The sequence below is a fragment of the Chelonia mydas genome, chromosome 23 (assembly GCF_015237465.2).
Source record: "Chelonia mydas isolate rCheMyd1 chromosome 23, rCheMyd1.pri.v2, whole genome shotgun sequence".
Taxonomy (NCBI): Eukaryota; Metazoa; Chordata; order Testudines; family Cheloniidae; genus Chelonia; species Chelonia mydas.
In genome coordinates, this window is record NC_051263.2 from 2,028,392 (window position 1) to 2,045,808 (window position 17,417).

Here is a 17,417-nt window from a genome sequence, read left to right on the forward strand (position 1 = left end):
AATCGTCCTGCCCCTTGAGGTAAGCGTTTTACACGTGGTGGGAGACCGGTGCAGCGAGAGGACGTGACTTGCCTGTGATCACACACAGAATCGAGAACCCCAGGAATCCTGGCTGCCAGTCCCCCGTGCTGGCCACTAGACCCCCATGCTCATTCCTGAACTAGGCCTGGAAGCTGTGAACTAGGCCAGAAAGGACCATCATGATCATTTAGCCCAGTGGTTCTCAAACTTTTGTACAGGTGACCCCTTTCACACAGCAAGCCTCTGAGTGCAACCCCCCCTTACACATAAACATTTTTTTATATATATATATTTAACACCATTATAAATGCTGGAGGCAAAGCGGGGTTTGGGGTGGAGGCTGGCAGCTCGCAACTCCCCATGTAATAACCTTGCGACCACCTGAGGGGTCCCAGCTCCCAGTTTGAGAACCCCTGATCTAGCCTGCCCTCCTGCACACTGCAGGCCACAGAACCTCACCCACCCCTAACCTCTGGCTGAGTTACTGAAACCCTCAAATCAGGATTTAAAGACTTCAAGTGACAGAATCTTCCAGTTACACTAGTTTAAACCTGCAACTAACCTGTGACCCATGTGGCAGAGGAAGGCAACCCCCGCCCCCCAGGATCAATGCCAATTGCTCCCTCCCTGACCTGGGGTCAGACTGAAACTGCTACCCTAGAGGGGAGAGACCCCCTGTTCCCTGAGCCCACCTACGCCCCCAGTCTGGGGCCAGACCAGAGCCAGGACCCTCTAGAAGAGAAAGGCCCAGTGTCCCTTTCCCCACGCCCCTGAGCCAGCCCGTCCCCCAAGCCCTCCTCCCTGGAGTTCCTAGTGCTCGCCATCTAGGCGGATCCCAGTCCCATGGCCCCAGCTGCCCCAACCACGGAAGCTGACCCAAAAGATCATTATTTGTTTTCCTCCTTCATCTCTCCCAAGGGGGCCAGGGCGCTTCCCCCCTCTTCCAGGGCTGGTTCAAACCCCCAGCCACCTCTGCACTCTGGGAGAGGTAATGACCTCATCTATTGCAGATCTATTGTGTGCCAAGAGTGCTTTGGGTCAATATTGATTTATCAGCTTCCTTGTCTGCCCACCCGCAGTGAGTCAGCCTGTGGTTTGCTTTGCTTCTTGGGAGCCCCTCGAGAGACAGAGACAGGGACAGGCTCCCGTGTGGCGCCAGGAGTGAAAACAAGCCGTGTTGACTCTGCTTCTGAGATTAGCAGAAGTAGCTGTTTGATCCTGAGTTTGGCCAGGCAGCTTGATCAAGGTAATTAAAGGGCTTAATCTGCTCAGTAAAGGGCAGGTTTCTCTGCTGATTTCTCTGTCGCATCCCCTCCTGCAAATGTAGCCCTAAATTAACTGGGGGCTTTTTGTGCTGGACTCTCAGCTGTGTCCAGCACAAAAAGCCCCCAGTTAACTTAGGGATGAGTCTGAGAGAGGAATGTTGGGCTCAAAATTCATGGCTGTCAGGAGCTGGGATTTCCTTTTGGACTGTGCCAGCAGCTAAAGTTTGATCCAGACTTCCAGGGTGTGGTTCATTTCAGGGGAGGGAATAGACCTGCTGGAAGTTCAGATCCAGCTTCAAGCCTTTCTCAGGTGCTAGGGAGAAGTGTTTGGATCTGGGCTTTTGATTTGGCAAAACAACTTACTTTAATATGGTAGCACACAGAGACCTCAGCCAGGATCAGGGCCCCACTGGGCCGGGCGCTGCACAGACCCCAACCAAGATCAGCGCCCCCATCGGGCCGGGTGCTGCCCTGACCCAGAGACAGTCGTTGCTCCAAAGATCTTACAATCTAATCAGACAAAGGAACCCATTTTACAGCTGGGGAAACTCAGGCCCAGGGAGATGCAGACCCAAGGTCACCCAGGGAGGCCTTGGCCAAGCTAGGAAATGAACCCCCATCTCCCAGGTGATTTTTGCCACATGCTCATCCCGTTGCTCAGGGATGACTCACTGCTGGAGTGGCCAGTGCCCTGCCTGCCCTGAGTTCATTAATAATTTGCTGTGTCCATTCCCCAGGAAGCAGGTGCCAAACCGAGGCCAACAGGGCGCACATTTCAGAGCGAAGCCAGCTGGCAAAACCCACCTTCTCCCCAACCCCTGCACACTTCAGTTGCTAGATAAACAGCTGGGCCCTGAGGACTAACATTCCAGGAGCTCGAGTCAACAGGCTTCCCTTGGAGAGCAAAGACAAGGGAGGTTTCAAAGGCATTGCACCCCCCCCTTCAAGCCCCTTTGATCTAACCTGTATTTGGGGGCAGGGGGATCTATTGCTGACTGACAGCTCTGGAGACAAATGTCTTCTTTCCACAGGACAGGTAGGGCTCAGACAGAAACAGAGAAACCTTCCCACCTTGCCCATGTGCCATCCCCAGGGTACCCCAGCATGGAGGTGAGGAATCAGCTCATTCGGTGTTATAACGTATGGCCTGAAAGGGTAAGCAGCATGGCCTAGTGAAGAGAGAATTGGCCTTGTGGGTGACCTTATCAAACCCTCTGCCTCAGTTTCCCCATCTGTGGAAGGGGTATAATGACCCTGCGCTCCTTTGTCAAGGTCTTTGAGACCCCCTGGTAAAAGCCATGGCCTGTTAATGAGCTACCTACTGCCAAAACATGGAGCAGAAACCACTCCCATCAGCTCCACCCTTCCTAGGGAGGCTGTTGGCTGCAGTGAGTTGTCATTATTGTTTGTTTCCAGCCCAAAACAGTCCTTTCCCACCAAACACACTATTTTTTTTTTGTTTGGCTGGTTGTGGGGTTTTTTTCAGGGAAAAAAAAATTTTCATTTTGGGGGATTTTCCAGGTTTTGGGTCCCTTTTACCATTCAATGACCCTCCCTCCCATAAAAGGAAACAGAACCCAGGCATCCTGACTCCCAGTCCCCTTGCACTATTCGAGCTCTCAAAGTGGGGAACCCAGGAGGCCGGGCGCAGAGCCTCATGCCCAGTCCCTTAGATCAAATCATGCTGCTCTCACAGGATCTAAAAAAAGACGCACCTAGATTTGTGATGCAGGTGGCTGGGGGCCAGCACAGAGCAGGCCCGTTGGGTTCCCCCCAGGTCTCTGGGTGCTGGGAGGAGACATCTCACACTGCTAGCTTCTTTATGCATCATTAACTCCAACACTGATCTCCTGTTGCCCGCCCACCGTACCTGTTTCTGGTTAACCAGAGCATCAACACAGCTGTCTGCCCTCCTCTGGAGCAGCGCTGGGTCTGCAGATAACCCAGATTCAGCTGCCCGGTAACGAGAGCAGGTTCGGGCTCAGCTCTCTGGGACAACGTGGCCAGGAGGGGAGGCTGGTGGGTTGGTAGCGATTTGCACCCAGCTTGTTTTGTGACGGAAGAAGCAGCTGCCACAGGATTCTCCTCTCCTCCGCAGCCCGCCAAAGGGCTCAGAGAGTCACGTTTCCAAAAGCCCATGAGAGCTAAACTCCACAGAGGGACATAAGACCCTGCAACGGCTAACCCCTAGGCGCCCTGCCATGTGATTGAGCCCCTCAGCCTGGTGTCAGGTGCTCAGGCTCCTGTACAGTGCATTGGCGGGAATTAGAATATGTCCACACTACTTTGTAAACCAGGTCTGGGGGACCCAAGTGGACTCGGGTCCACGCTGCATTGGGCTTGCAATTGCCAGCCCCAGGTCTCCCAGCCAGACTGCATGACACAGACCTTCTGCCTCGGCGCTGTGGCTGGAGCTGTGTCCACACTACAGGATAGCCGGGCTCGGACCGGAGTCTTAGCAGGACTTGGGCTCAGACCCCCACGGATGGGTCCTTAGTTGGACCTGGATCCTGAGCTGACCCAAGTCAGACGAATTTGTGTGTGGGTTCAAACCGGAGTCAGAGCCGGGGCTTGGTGCGCAGTGTGGACAGACCCCTAGGGGTCTTTCCCACTGAAATCAGCCAGGAGTGAAATACGGAGGAAAGGGGCAGGGTTGGGCTCCACCCCTCTAAGAAACAGACACTCCTAATTCCCATTAATCTGGGGATTTGTGCACTGAGGACTCAGGGAGTCTCTGTTCAGGACCCAGATTGGGGCCCCCATGGGGCTGGGCGCCACCCAGATTCCAAGGTACAATCCCTGCTCCAAAGAGCCCCCAGCCTAAGCAAGCAAAACTGGAAACTGTCGTGCGGAGAGTGAAGGGAGCTGCCTGCAGTCCCACAGCAGAGTGGGGAATAGACGCCTCGTCCCATCCCCACCCACTGCTCTGTCCCTGCTCCCTCCACGAGCAGGAAATCGAACCCAGGAGTCCAGGACTGCTAGCCAGCCATGCCCAGGCCCTGCCTGCTGCATACCCCCTGCCCCACGTCCAGGGCAGCCTTTGCCCCAGCGATGCTGCCGGCCCTCAAGCTGCTCCGTGCTCCGATTAACGAAGATAAAGGGACAGCTCTCAATGACACGGGCGCCCAGCACCCCCTGGTCAGCGGGCAGCCAGCAGCTCTTGCCAGCGGCCCGGCAGGGCCCTGGGATAACTGGGACACCGGGTGGGGTGGGACACAAATCCCCCGCTGAGCCCTAAGTTACCTAACGACGGAGCGAGTCCCACCCGCCGATCAGCTTTAACGAGGTCACAGCCGAGCATGCCAACCCGCCTGCCACCTTGCGTCACCATGGCAACGACTTTCTCGCACTCCTAGCCCGCCTCATGCATGGAGGCGGCGGGGGGGACCCCGATCCATCTCCACTGGTTTAACACCCGCGCCCCCACCAGCCAGCGAGCAGGAGAGCTCTGGGAGGCGAGGGAGTGGGGAATTCAAGAAGTGGCAGGGAAAGCGAAGTTTGTTATTGTAGGGTCCCTCCTGAGTGCTGGAGCTATGCACACGGTTTGTTATTGTAGGGTCTCTCGGGAGCACTGGGACTGCTCAAGCAGGTTTGTTATTGTAGGCTCGCTGGGCTAAGCACGCTGGTCACTCAGCTGAATTGTCTCCAGCTGTATCTCTGCAGCGCCCGGCGCGACAGGGCCCTGATCTCGGTTGGGGTCTGGGCAGCGCCCGGCGCGACGGGGCCCTGATCTCGGTCGGGGTCTGGGCAGCGCCCGGCGCGACAGGGCCCTGATCTCAGTTGGGGTCTGGGCAGCGCCCGGCGCGACGGGGTCCTGATCTCGGTCGGGGTCTGGGCAGCGCCCGGCACGACGGGGCCCTGATTTCGGTCGGGGTCTGGGCAGCGCCCGGCGCGACGGGGCCCTGATCTCGGTCGGGGTCTGGGCAGCGCCCGGCGCGACGGGGCCCTGATCTCGGTCGGGGTCTGGGCAGCGCCCGGCACGACGGGGCCCTGATCTCGGTCGGGGTCTGGGCAGCGCTCAGCACGACGGGGCCCTGATCTCGGCTGGGGGTCTGGGCAGCGCCCGGCACGACGGGGCCCTGATCTCGGCTGGGGTCTGGGCAGCGCCCGGCACGACGGGGCCCTGATCTCGGTCGGGGTCTGGGCAGCGCCCGGCACGACGGGGCCCTGATCTCGGTCGGGGTCTGGGCAGCGCCCGGCCTGACGGGGCCCTGATCTCGGTCGGGGTCTGGGCAGCGCCCGGCACGACGGGGCCCTGATCTCGGTCGGGGTCTGGGCAGCGCCCGGCACGACGGGGCCCTGATCTCGATCAAGTGTTACAGCAACATAAATAGCTGTCTGGAGGCCGCTGTGCTTGATACCAACTTACCTCTGGAGGCTGAGAGGACCCAGGGCTAGAGGGGCCTTTTTCTTGCATGCGTGACCTTAGGGCGGCCGTGCGATTTCCAGCCCATCAGGCCAGCTGGCGCGTCCCTGTAACCACAGCAAAGCAAACAGCTCTGATCTCCGCTGCAGCTTCCGTGCTAGGAGGGGCGCCGGAGATTGACCCCGGTGGCAGGATCGCGGCAGGGATATTCCACTCCTAGAGGAGGAGAAACGGATCATTGCAATAAACCTTGCTGGCCACCCCCAGAGAGCTGCATTCAGAGCCAGCTAGCCGCCCCCCACAGAGCGCCGGCCCCGCATTGGGCACCCAGACGCTCTCGAAGCGTTTACACACGTTCCTTCATTGGAGGAGCGTCATTGTCTCCTTTTCCGCACTGGGCCCAAGGTCGCACACACAATCTGCAGTGGTGCCAGGAACCGAACCCCCGTCACTGCCTGCCTGAGCCTCTGCTGGAACCGCTGCCTTTGTCCCCAGAGCTTGGGGCTCTGCTGCGGGACCAGCTCTGCCAGCTGGCAGCAGTAGTAGGCTCTTATCTGTGGACACCCATTTCCAGTGTGGTGCATTGGGGCAGAGAGGGGGGCTCTGCCCCCTTAACCCAATCCAGCCCCAAAAGTCCCCCCAGGACACAACCCTTTCCCTGCCCGCCGCTGTCTCTGGGGCAGGGAGACATGGCCAGGCAGTGTGGCACTTTGCCAGCCCTTGTTTCTCCCCCGGCCTGCCCAGGGCACAGCCGGGCCCTGGTTAGACACAGCCATGGGCCAGAGCGGCTGGAGGTGTTACACGCCCCGTACGGGCTCATGACACACCCTGTATGGCCACACATGACCCACATAACCTGCTCACACTCATTACACGCCTGCATATGCTCATTACACACGCCACACACCCCAAATGCCCAACAGGTGCTCATTACACACCCCACACGGGCTCATTACACTCCCTGCATGGCCACACACTCATTATATGACCCACAGACCCCACTCACACTCATTACATGCCCGCACGTGCTCATTACACCCGCCACACACGCTTATTACATGCCCCGCATGCCCACCAAGCGCTCATTACACGCCCCACACACGCTCATTGCACGCCCCACATGCTCATTCCACACCTTGCGTGCCCAACACACACTCATTACACATGCACGCCTCACCCAATGCAACACACATCCAGTGCGTGTGCACACAGACACACACAGAGTACACCCATTACACAGACACCCTGCAACCAACATCCACCTCCCTCCCCCCGCCCCGTGCCTACCCATCTCCAGCCTGTACAGCGCCCTGCCAGTCCCAGCGCCGCGTGTTACGTCTTGAGCCTCCAGTCAGACACCGGACACGTCGCCGGCCCTTCCCGCCCGTGAGCTGGAGGCGATGGGGGGGAGCTGATGACTACGATGGCAATGGGGTTAGTTCACTGCGGGGGCGCCGGGAGCGAGGCTACGGCTGGGCTAACCCCATTCCGCTAGCGAATGGGCTCCCGGCGTCGACCCCCCCGGGCGCTGAGCTCTTTGCACGAGGACAGGACCGGCCGACGGCGGGGAGCGGGCGCACGGGCCCTGTATCATCGTCAACCAGCGACGCCCTGCAGCTGACGGGGTAGGGAGGGCGATCGGGGCCACGTCTTTTAAGGGCCGAGCGTGGCGCTGGGCGGCTCTCGCTAGGCAAGGGCACCTGACCCCCCCAGCACAAGCCAGTCCAGAGAACCTCCCCCCGGGTCCCTGGTTCCAGTCCAGACGCCGGAGGCTGAGCTAAGCAGCCCTCCGAGGAAAGAGCTCCCCAGGGAGGGAGAATGCATCGCGTCCTGTCGCTGCTAAACAGTTATTAGGCGTATGGCTGGTGCACACAGCCCGATGGAGATCGGGGCCCCCCCGTCGGGCCAGGCACAGGGCCCCATTGTACCGGGTGCTGCACAGACACAGAGCGGGAGACAGTCCCTGCCCCAAAGAGCTGCCAGTCTAACCAGACAAAGGGTGGGAAGGGAAACTGAGGCACGGAACGGGGAAGCGGCTTGCCTGGCATTGCCCAGCAGAGCGGGACATGGAACCCAGGAGCCCTGACCTCCGAGGCAGGGGCTGTCGAGACTCGCATGCGTGTGCGGGTGTGCGCGTGTACACACCCGTGTACCGGGGGGGGGGGCGCTGCAGGAAGCCGTGTCCCCATGCTGAGCACCACGCAGAGGGGGCGGTCTGGCACGGTGGAGATTCATACCACAGCCCACGGCCGTGCGGTGCCAACCGGGACAGTTTGCAGGAGCTCCAGCACCCTTCAATAACCAACCACGCTGGGGTAATTAGCGAACCTGCTTAATTAACCAACTCCCAGCTGCCAGAGACAGGTCTTGCAATACCCCGTGTGGCCATTAGGTGGGGGTGAGGAAGTGCTCATCGCACAACCCTGAACCCACCCTGGGCTGCTTTGTAGCAGATGCTGCAAAAAAACCCAACCCTGTGGGGGGGTCCCCAAATCTACCCCCCAAAAACATGCAGGAGGTCAGGGCGGAACCTAAACCAGCCCCCCACGTCGGTCACCCCTGAACCCCACTGCTCTGCGCTGCTGGGGCATCACTTAGCCAGCCCCTGCCCTTGCCCCACGGCTGCGGGCGGCTCCCTGGGGCGCTGGCGGAGGGAGGCGCGGGGTGCCCTGGCTGGGATCGCCCGGGGACAGACGCCGCCGGGGGGGGGCAGCATGGGACGTGGGCCTGGGGCTCTGCCAGCATCAGCAGAAGCCACAGCCTTCCCCCCACCGCCAATAACTGCCCCCCCCAATAATCATCTCCCCAGTCTGGGGGCTCATCCTCTGAACCGCCCCCTGGAACGGAAATGCCCCCTCCCGGCTCCTAGTGGGATGAGCATGGGACAGACACACAGACCGACAGACAGCTGTCCGTCAGACAGTGCGGTGCGGTGCCGGACCGGGACTAGGGCTCTAGTTCGGCCACTGACCTCTCGGGCGAGTCACTGTCCCGCTCTGTGCCTCAGTTTCCCTCTGTGCCCTCGTCATGGAGCCGCTCCCTGGCTGACAGGCCCTGCCTCCCACCCCCAGCTCTGCCGGTGCCCTTCAGAGCTGACCCCAGCCCCCTGCTACTGACCCTCAGGGGGAATGGGAGCTGAGAACAGCCCTCGCACTAGGGCATCAGAGAAAAGTGTGTGTGTGTGGACAGGGCTACTGTAACACATCCAGTGTCTGCGGCTATTGCAACCCAGCAGAGTAGGTGTGTGACGGCACCGAAATCCTGCAATACACCTGTGTGTGCACGTGTGCCAAGAGACACTTCAACACCCCAGCACACAAACCTGCCACGCATTCCCGTTCATGGCTGTTTGTGGAAACACTGCAACACGGCAACGTGTGTGCACAGGACAAAACAAACCCAGCTCACAGCCTGTCCTCACCCAGGCTCGTCCTCTAAGGCTGGAAAGTTCTTCACCGCTGGGTGTGGGTGCGTTGTTGTGATGTGTATATTGTTGCACTGTGATTTGTGTGTGTGTGCATTGTTGTGGCATGTGTTTAGTGCTGCAATTTGTGAGTGTGTCTGTGTGTGCGCACATGCTTGGGATGTGTATTTGTGTGTATGTGTGTTGTGATGTGTGAATATTTGTGTGAGTGCATTGTTGCAATGTGTGTGTGCGTGTTGTTGCAATGTGTGTATTTGTGTGTGTTGTTGCAATGTGTGTGATAGGTGTATGTGTGTGTGTGGTTGCAATGTGTGTGCATTGTTGCAATGTGTGTTGTTGCAATGTGTGTGTATGTGTGCATTGTTGCGATGTGTGCACGCGCACTGTTGCAGTGTGTGTGTTGTTGCACTGTGTGTGTGTTGTTGCAATGTGTGTGATGGGCATATGTATCTGTGTATTGTTGTAATGTGTGTGTGTTGTTGCAGTGTATGTGATGTGTGTGCATGTGTGCATTGTTGTAATGGGCGTGTGTCTGCGTGCATTGTGGTTGCAATGTGTGTTATGGCTGTATGTATCTGCAATGTTGCAAAGTGTGTGCTGTTCCAATGTATGTGCGTTGTAATGTGTGTGTCTTTGTGCATTGTTGCAATGTGTGCATGTGTGCTGTTGCAATTGCAATGTGCGTACATTGTAATGTGTGTCTGTGCACTGTTGCAATGTGTGTGTGTGCGTCTTTATGCACTGTTGCAATGTGTGTTATAGGTGTATGTATCTGGGCATTGTTGCAATGTGTGTGTTGTTGCAGTGTGTGTGTGTGTGTGTGTGATGGGTGTGTGTGTCTGGGCAGTGTTGCGGTGTGTGTGTGTGTGTGTTGTTGCAGTGTGTGTGTGTGTGATGGGTGTGTGTGTCTGGGCAGTGTTGCGGTGTGTGTGTGGTTGCAGTGTGTGTGTGTGTGTGATGGGTGTGTGTGTGGTTGCAATGTGTGTGTGTGTCTGGGCGTTGTTGCAGTGTGTGTGTGGTTGCAGTGTGTGTGTGTGTGATGGGTGTGTGTGGTTGCAGTGTTGCGGTGTGTGTGTGTGTTTGTGCCTCGGCGCCTTCACACGTCTCTCCCCCGCAGGGCGCGATCCCACCCCCCTCTGCCCGCCGGCCGCCCCGGGCCCCCCCGCCGGGCTCCCGCCCGTCCCGCGCCGGGGGGGCCGCGCTCACCCCGCCGCCTCCCGCCCCCGGCTCCTCGGCAGCGGCGCAGCGCGCCCCAGCCCCGCTCCCATGGGCCGGGCTGCCCGGCGCGGGCCCGGACGCCGGGGTCCCCGCCGCTGACGGGGCCGGGGGAGCGGCCGGGGTCCCGCCGCGATGGGCGAGTGGACGATCCTGGAGAGGCTGCTGGAGGCCGCGGTGCAGCAGCACTCGACGATGATCGGCAGGTGCGCGGGGCGGGGGGGCCCGGGGGGGGCGGGTCCCGTGCACCTTCCAGCGCGGGGGGGGTCTGACCCCGGCACCCTCCGGCTCGGGGGGGGTCTGACCCCGTGCACCCTGCGGCTCTGGGGGGGGCTGGTCCCATGCACCCTCCAGCTCGGGGGGGGGGGTCTGACCCCCTGCACCCTCCGGCTCTGGGGGGGGTCTGACCCCGTGCACCCTGCGGCTCTGGGGGGGGCTGGTCCCCTGCACCCTCCAGCTCGGGGGGGGGGTCTGACCCCCTGCACCCTCCGGCTCTGGGGGGGGTCTGACCCCGTGCACCCTCCGGCTCTGGGGGGGGGGGGGGGGGGCTGGTCCCGTGCAGCCTCCGGCTCTGGGGGCGGGGGGGCTGGTCCCATGCACCCTCCAGCTCTGGGGGGGGTCTGACCCCATGCACCCTGCGGCTCTGGGGGGGGGGGGGGGGGCTGGTCCCGTGCAGCCTCCGGCTCTGGGGGCGGGGGGGCTGGTCCCATGCACCCTCCGGCTCTGGGGGGGGTCTGACCCCGTGCACCCTCCGGCTCTGGGGGGGGTCTGACCCCATGCACCCTGCGGCTCTGGGGGGGGGGGCTGGTCCCGTGCAGCCTCCGGCTCGGGGGGGGGGGCTGGTCCCGTGCAGCCTCCGGCTCTGGGGGCGGGGGGGCTGGTCCCATGCACCCTCCAGCTCTGGGGGGGGGTCTGACCCCGTGCACCCTCCAGCTCTAGGAGAGGGGGCTGGTCCCGTGCACCCTCCAGCTCTGGGAGAGGGGTCTGATCCCGTGCACCCTCCAGCTCTGGCGGGGGGGGGGGCTGGTCCCGTGCACCCTCCGGCTCTGGGAGAGGGGGCGCTGGCCACAGGGGAGCCGGGGGGCACATGCACCCTCCCGGGGGGGCTGGAGCAGTTTGTGTCCTGGGGGTGCCGAGAGCCATTGCACCGAACGGTAAATCCTGGGTTTCATGGAAACCGCGTCAAGCCGAGGTGTGCGGAAGCACCCCGAGTTCCAGCACCCCTGCGCCCTCCGGCTGTGGGGCTGGCCGCCGGGGGGGGGGGCACGGGCCCCTGGCAAGGAGCTGGGGCCGGGGTTGCCAGCTGGAGCAGCAGGACAGGCACGCGCCCGAATTACCCGCCGGGAGAGCCCAGTGGGTCTGGTGGTTAGAGCAGGATGCTGGAGTTCTGGAGTGGGAGGGGAGCCAGGACTCCTGGGTTCTCTCCCCGCTCTGGCAGGGGAGCAGGGCTAGGGGTTAGTGCCGGGGGACTGGAGGCAGGATCCAGGTTCTATTCCGGACACAGCCTTCCCGAGTGATCTTTAGCAAGTCCCATCCCCTCATTCTGCCTCAGTTTCCCCCTCTGTAGAATGCGGGTTCGGCCCCGGATTTACGGGATGGGGGGTTTGCAGACCGCGTGCTGTGGGATCCCGGCCGGGGGAGGTGCTATCCATGTGAAGAACAAACCCAGCACCCACCCTGCACTGCGGTGGGGGGTGTGTGTGTGTGGAGATATGGGGCGATGTGTGTGGGGGGCACCAGGGGCCCTGTTCCGACCCGGCAACCCCTCTGCCAGGTGGCAATGAAGGAGCCGGCAGCTGCCCTCCCCGGGGGGCTGCGGGTCAGTGCCGGGGGAACCAGCCAGCTGCTCGCGCTCGCTGTCCCCTCCCTGCCCGCAGGCCCCGGGGGCAGACGCGCCAGCCTGACCCTAGAGGTCAGCCAGGGAAACGGGGCGTGGGGGGCCCTGCCGCCCGGGAGCGGGGAGCAACCTCCAGCTCTGGCACAAAGCCACCAAGGCAGTGGGGCTGGGAGGAGACTGCACTGGGGGGCGGAGGGGGCAGCTCTGGACGGGGAAGGGGCAGAGGGGATGGGCGGAGCTGGGCGCTCAGTGCCAGGATGGGCAGGGCGGGAGGAGAGAGAGGGACAGGGGAGGATGGACGGATGGTGGGGGACGCTGACTCCAGGCTGTGAGATTCCTGGGGGCACCCCTCTCATGTCGGGGGGGGCCGTTCCCCAGCAGGGACTGACCCCCGTGTCAGGATCACGCTGTCGGGTCTGGTCCCAGGCCCTGGTTGGCTGCATGTTCCGGACTGTGTCGGCAGGCTGGGAACCCGGGCTGGGCCCATACGGTGTTTTAGGGCCCCGCGGCCGAGCGAAGCGGGATCGGGGCCGAGATGAGCAGGAGGGTTCGGATGCGGAGGGGTTCCCGAGCGGGACACAGCGGGGTGGGGCCTTGAGGGCCCGGACCCCAGCCTCACTCCCCACCCTACGGTTGCCAGCTGATGCTCGCGGGCGGCCCGGCGGGTTTGGCCTCGGGGCAGGACAAGCGGCCTCCAGATCAGAGAGGGCATGAGCAGCCCAGGGGTCCCCTGGCATGTGCTGCAACAACCCGTCATCCCAGCTTGCGGGGCATCAGGGGTAGGCGCCACACAGACCCCCGGCTGAGACCAGGGGGGCCCCCTGTCACGCCACACAGACCCCCGGCCGAGACAGGCCCTGCCCGTCACGGGTCAGCATCATCTGCGGTGAGTGATCTCCTGCACGCTCTGGGGATTAGCTCTGATCGGGCAGCCCTCCTGCCGAGCCGTCCCGCCCCGCGAACCCCTCGCTCCCGGAGCCGCAGCCTCCTCTTGGGGACTCAGCCCTCTGGCCGGCTGTCTCCGGGGTTCCCCCTTCTCCGGGGAGTATCAAAATCCCGCCGGCAGGGGAGCCCGGGTCTTCCCTGCAGCCTCCTTCGGCTGCCAGCTCCCTGGCTTTACACAGGCCCCTCCCGGCGCCTCCCCAGCTGGGCCTCGTGGCTGATTAATCAATCCCTGCTCCCTGGCGCCTCCTAATGGACCCTCTCAGCGGTGGTGTGGGGCATACGCCCCATCCTCCTGCCCCATAGCTCTCCCCGCCCAGGTAGACCGAGGAAGGATTGTTATACCCATTTTACGGCTGGGGAAACTGAGGCACAGAGCTTGGGCGAGCCACCTGAGGTGACTCGGGGGGTCTGTGGCAGCGCTGGGAATGGAAGCCAGGCCTCCTGCGCTCCACCCCACCACCAGGCACAGCCCTGGTGCCCGGCCGTCCGGTAACGCTGCCCTCGGCAGCGCTCAATTCCTCTCCACTGGGTCCAGGGCTGGGCTGTGGGGGCAGGTGTGGGGCTGGTTGGAGTGGGGTGCAGCAGGTGGCCCCAGCCTGCGTCAGGGCAGAATCCAGCGCATGGCGTCTGGCAGGGGCCCGGTGGGGGCCCGTCGCCCAGAGTCACTGGGCTGGTGAAGGCCCTGGGGGCTTCGCTCCAGGGAGGGAGGGTCCCACATGTGAGCCTATGCCCGTCATCTGACTCATCAGCTTCCATTAAAGGGCCCCTGAGCATGGTGTATTGTGGGGGAGTGGGGTTTAGTGGTTAGAGCAGGGGATCTGAGAGCCAGGACTCCTGGGTTCCATCGCCAACTCTGTGACTATGTTCCTGGGTGGCCTTGTGTAAACCCCTGACTCAATTTCCCTGTCTGTACTATGGGTCTAGCAGGTTCGTCTTCCAGGGGCTGCGAGGATCGATCCCCTGACAGGTGTGAGGCTCTCATTCCAGGCAGGGCCCTAGGCAGCTGGGGCGGTGGGGATATGGTGGACCAGCTCTCCTGCGGGTCAGTGGCCCAGAAGGGCACGGCCGTGGGGTTAATGCCTTGGGACTCTGGGCTCTAATCCCTGTTCTGCCCTGATTCCCTGGGCAAGTCGCTGCATCGCTCTGGGCCTCAGTTTCCCCAGCTGTAATGTGGGAGAAAAATCTGCCCTTTGCTCAGATGGTGAGTTCTTTGGGGCAAGGACTGTCTCCTGCTGGGTCTGCGATGCCCGGCCCGACGGGGCCCTGATCTTGGCCGGGGTCTGGGCAGCGCCCGGCCCAAGGGGGGGCCGGTTCTGGTGGAGCACGCCCGGTGTTTCATTGCCAGCCCCCTGGGTGAGATTGTGACCGGTGCCGAGGGAGGAGAGACAGGCGAGGCCGCTGCCCCATCACTGAGGCCAGGAGGATGCTGGTTTCAGTCTGTGGGGTTTGCGTGCGCTGCCCCCTGCCCCCCGGCTGGTGGGCATGTGGAGGGGGTGTCTCTGGCCCCACGGATTCAGATCCTGGGGTGGGCTTTGTCTTCCTGACGGAGTTAACCCCTCGCCTGCTGGGGTTTTCTGGCTGCGGCGCTCCACCCCAGAGGTAGCTGCATTCTAAGGGTGCAGCGTTGGGCGTGAAAGGCCCCAGGGAAAGCCACCGAGAATCAGGGACCGAGAGATGCTGGCCCTTCTCCCCGCTCCAGCAGCTGGGCAAAAGGTCAAGTGCATCAAACACCGTGCTGGAGCTGGGATAGATCGAACCCAGGCGTCCTAGCTCCCAGCACCCCCCTGCTCTAACCACTAGACCCCCCCCCTCCCCAAGCTGGGATAGAACCCAGGAGTCCTGACTCCCTTCCCCCTGAATGCAGCTCCCACAGTCTTGCCAACCTGCAAAGATCAGCAATCCTGTCTCAGACCCCCCAAGACAGAAGAGATTTTTGAAATGCCGCCAGGAGCTTGGGGTCTGACTGGTGATGGGTGAATGCCCCCTGCCCAGCCCTGGGGAGCTTGTGGGGGAAGGGGGCTAGTGTTGTCCCCTCACCCAGCTTTATTGGGTTGGGGGATTGTGAACCCCGCTGCTGGAGCTGTCACCCCCACACAACCCAGCCCTTGATTCTCCCCTGCCCCCAGCAATTCGGGCCCACTTCAATTCACTCCCCTGCCCCATGAGTTCTGCCCCACCCCAGCCTCCTGGCGTTCTTCGCCCCCCCTCCCCCCACGTGACAGGCATGGGGCAGCAGCTCCACAATGGGGGGCAACAGGGCCCCCCGTTAGCACAGCTGGGCTGTGTAGAGGAGGCCGGGCTGCTGGCTTTAATCACCCGGCACTGCTAAACTTTCTGGTGCCCCGGACAGTCACCCCCAGCTGTTTATCCCCAAACATTATAGAGACCCTGCCCCCCCCACCTCTGGGGCAAGAGATCTGGCGGGCAGGGGCTGTAAATATTGAGGGAATTTAATGCACTGGATGGGAGGTGAGTAAGCATCAGGCATCCCATTATACAGAGGGGGAAACTGAGGCACAGAGGGGTCGGGGGGAGAAAGGACTTTGGCAGAGATTTTACAGCAAGAGAATGACAGAGCTAGGAATAGGACTCAGGAGTCCTGGAGCCCAGATCCCCCCCTTCTCTAACCACTAGCCCCCAGTGCCCTTTTGGAGACAGGGCTAGAACCCAGGAGTCCTGACTCCCAGCCTCCCCCGCTCTAACCACTAGACCCCACTCCCCTCCCAGCACTGGGGAAAGAACCCAGGCGTCCTGCCTGCCATGAACTCTCCCCGCAGCCTGGGGTCCCAGCGGAGCGGGGCCTGCTCCCCTCGCCGCGCCCAGCTGGGTCCCTCCCCCCCCCCGCAGGATCCTGCTGACGGTGGTCGTCATCTTCCGGATCCTGATCGTGGCCATCGTGGGCGAGACGGTGTACGAGGACGAGCAGACCATGTTCACGTGCAACACCCTGCAGCCCGGCTGCAACCAGGCCTGCTACGACAAGGCCTTCCCCATCTCCCACATCCGCTACTGGGTCTTCCAGATCATCCTGGTCTGCACGCCCAGCCTCTGCTTCATCACCTACTCGGTCCACCAGTCGGCCAAGCAGCGGGACCGGCGCTATTCCTTCCTCCACCCGCTGCTGGAGAAGGACGCCCGCAAGGCGCGGAGCGTCAACGGGATCCTGGTGCATAACCCCGAGGCCTCGGCCAAGGAGGAGCCCGCCTGCCTGGAGGTCAAGGAGCTGCCCAGCGCCCCCCGGCGGCCGCCCAGGAGCGCCAAGGTCAAGCGGCAGGAGGGCATCTCCCGCTTCTACATCATCCAGGTGGTCTTCCGCAACGCGCTGGAGATCGGCTTCCTGGCGGGCCAGTACTTCCTGTACGGCTTCCACGTGCCGGCCATCTTCGAGTGCGACCGCTACCCCTGCGTCAGGGCGGTGGAGTGCTACGTCTCCCGGCCCACCGAGAAGACCGTCTTCCTGGTCTTCATGTTCGCCGTGAGCGGGATCTGCGTGCTGCTCAACCTGGCCGAGCTCAACCACCTGGGCTGGCACAAGATCCGGACGGCCGTGCGGGGCGTGCAGGCCCGGCGCAAGTCGGTCTGCGAGGGGCGCAAGAAGGACCTGGCGGCCCTGGCCCAGGTGGCACCGCTGGGCCGGACCCAGTCCAGTGAGTCCGCCTACGTCTGAGCCCCGGGGCCGGCCGCTTTCCAGTGCGAACGCCGCCGGGGGCCTCTCGCTCCGCGCCCCCTCCGGACCGGGGCGGGGGGGCCGCAGGTTTGCTCCAAGGGCTGAATGGGAGACATGGGACCCGCCCCCCCAGATCCAGCCTGGGGCGGGGCGGGGGAAGCTCCCAGCTCCCAGTCATTTTAAAAAACCAAAAGTTATTTATTGTTCCTCGGAGTCTTCCAACATGGTGCAAGCTGGGGGGAAGGTTCCTGGAACTCGCCCCCCCCCCCATAGGCTTTTCCAGCCCTGGGATCAGCCAGGGGTGAGGAATAAATGGGGGGGGGCTGGTTGTGTTTCTGCAGGGAGAAGGGGCGGGCAGATCACGGTTCCCGGCTTTTTCTCAGCCCTTGGGCTGGAAATAAAAAAGGAAACCGATGAGCAGAGGCAGTTTTTAATCATTCGGAAATAAGCTGGGTGGTAGATGGGGCTGGGCTGCAGGGAGCAAGGGGGGGCTCTCCCGTGGCAGTCCGGCCTGGCCCGTCTCACTTGCGGGGGGCAGGGGGACACAGGCTGCAGAGAAACGGGGCTGTGTCCCTGGGTGGATGGCTCCCTGCCGCCAACCCCCCCCGGCTAGAGACGGGGAGCTTGTGGCTGGGAGATGGGACTGCAAAGGGGGCAGTCCCATCCCCCCCTCCCCC

At 62.2% G+C, this 17,417-nt stretch overlaps 1 protein-coding gene across 1 annotated transcript; it reads left to right on the forward strand.

Moving 5' to 3' along the window:
- Nucleotides 1-10,131: 10,131 nt before the first annotated feature.
- On the forward strand, nt 10,132-16,917 carry LOC102935104 (gap junction delta-2 protein). Its single transcript, XM_037884528.2, has 2 exons — nt 10,132-10,497; nt 15,921-16,917. Exons 1-2 carry the CDS (start codon nt 10,427-10,429, stop codon nt 16,738-16,740), a joined length of 891 nt encoding a protein of 296 aa, XP_037740456.1. The 5' UTR covers nt 10,132-10,426; the 3' UTR covers nt 16,741-16,917.
- The last annotated feature ends 500 nt before the right edge of the window (nt 16,918-17,417 follow it).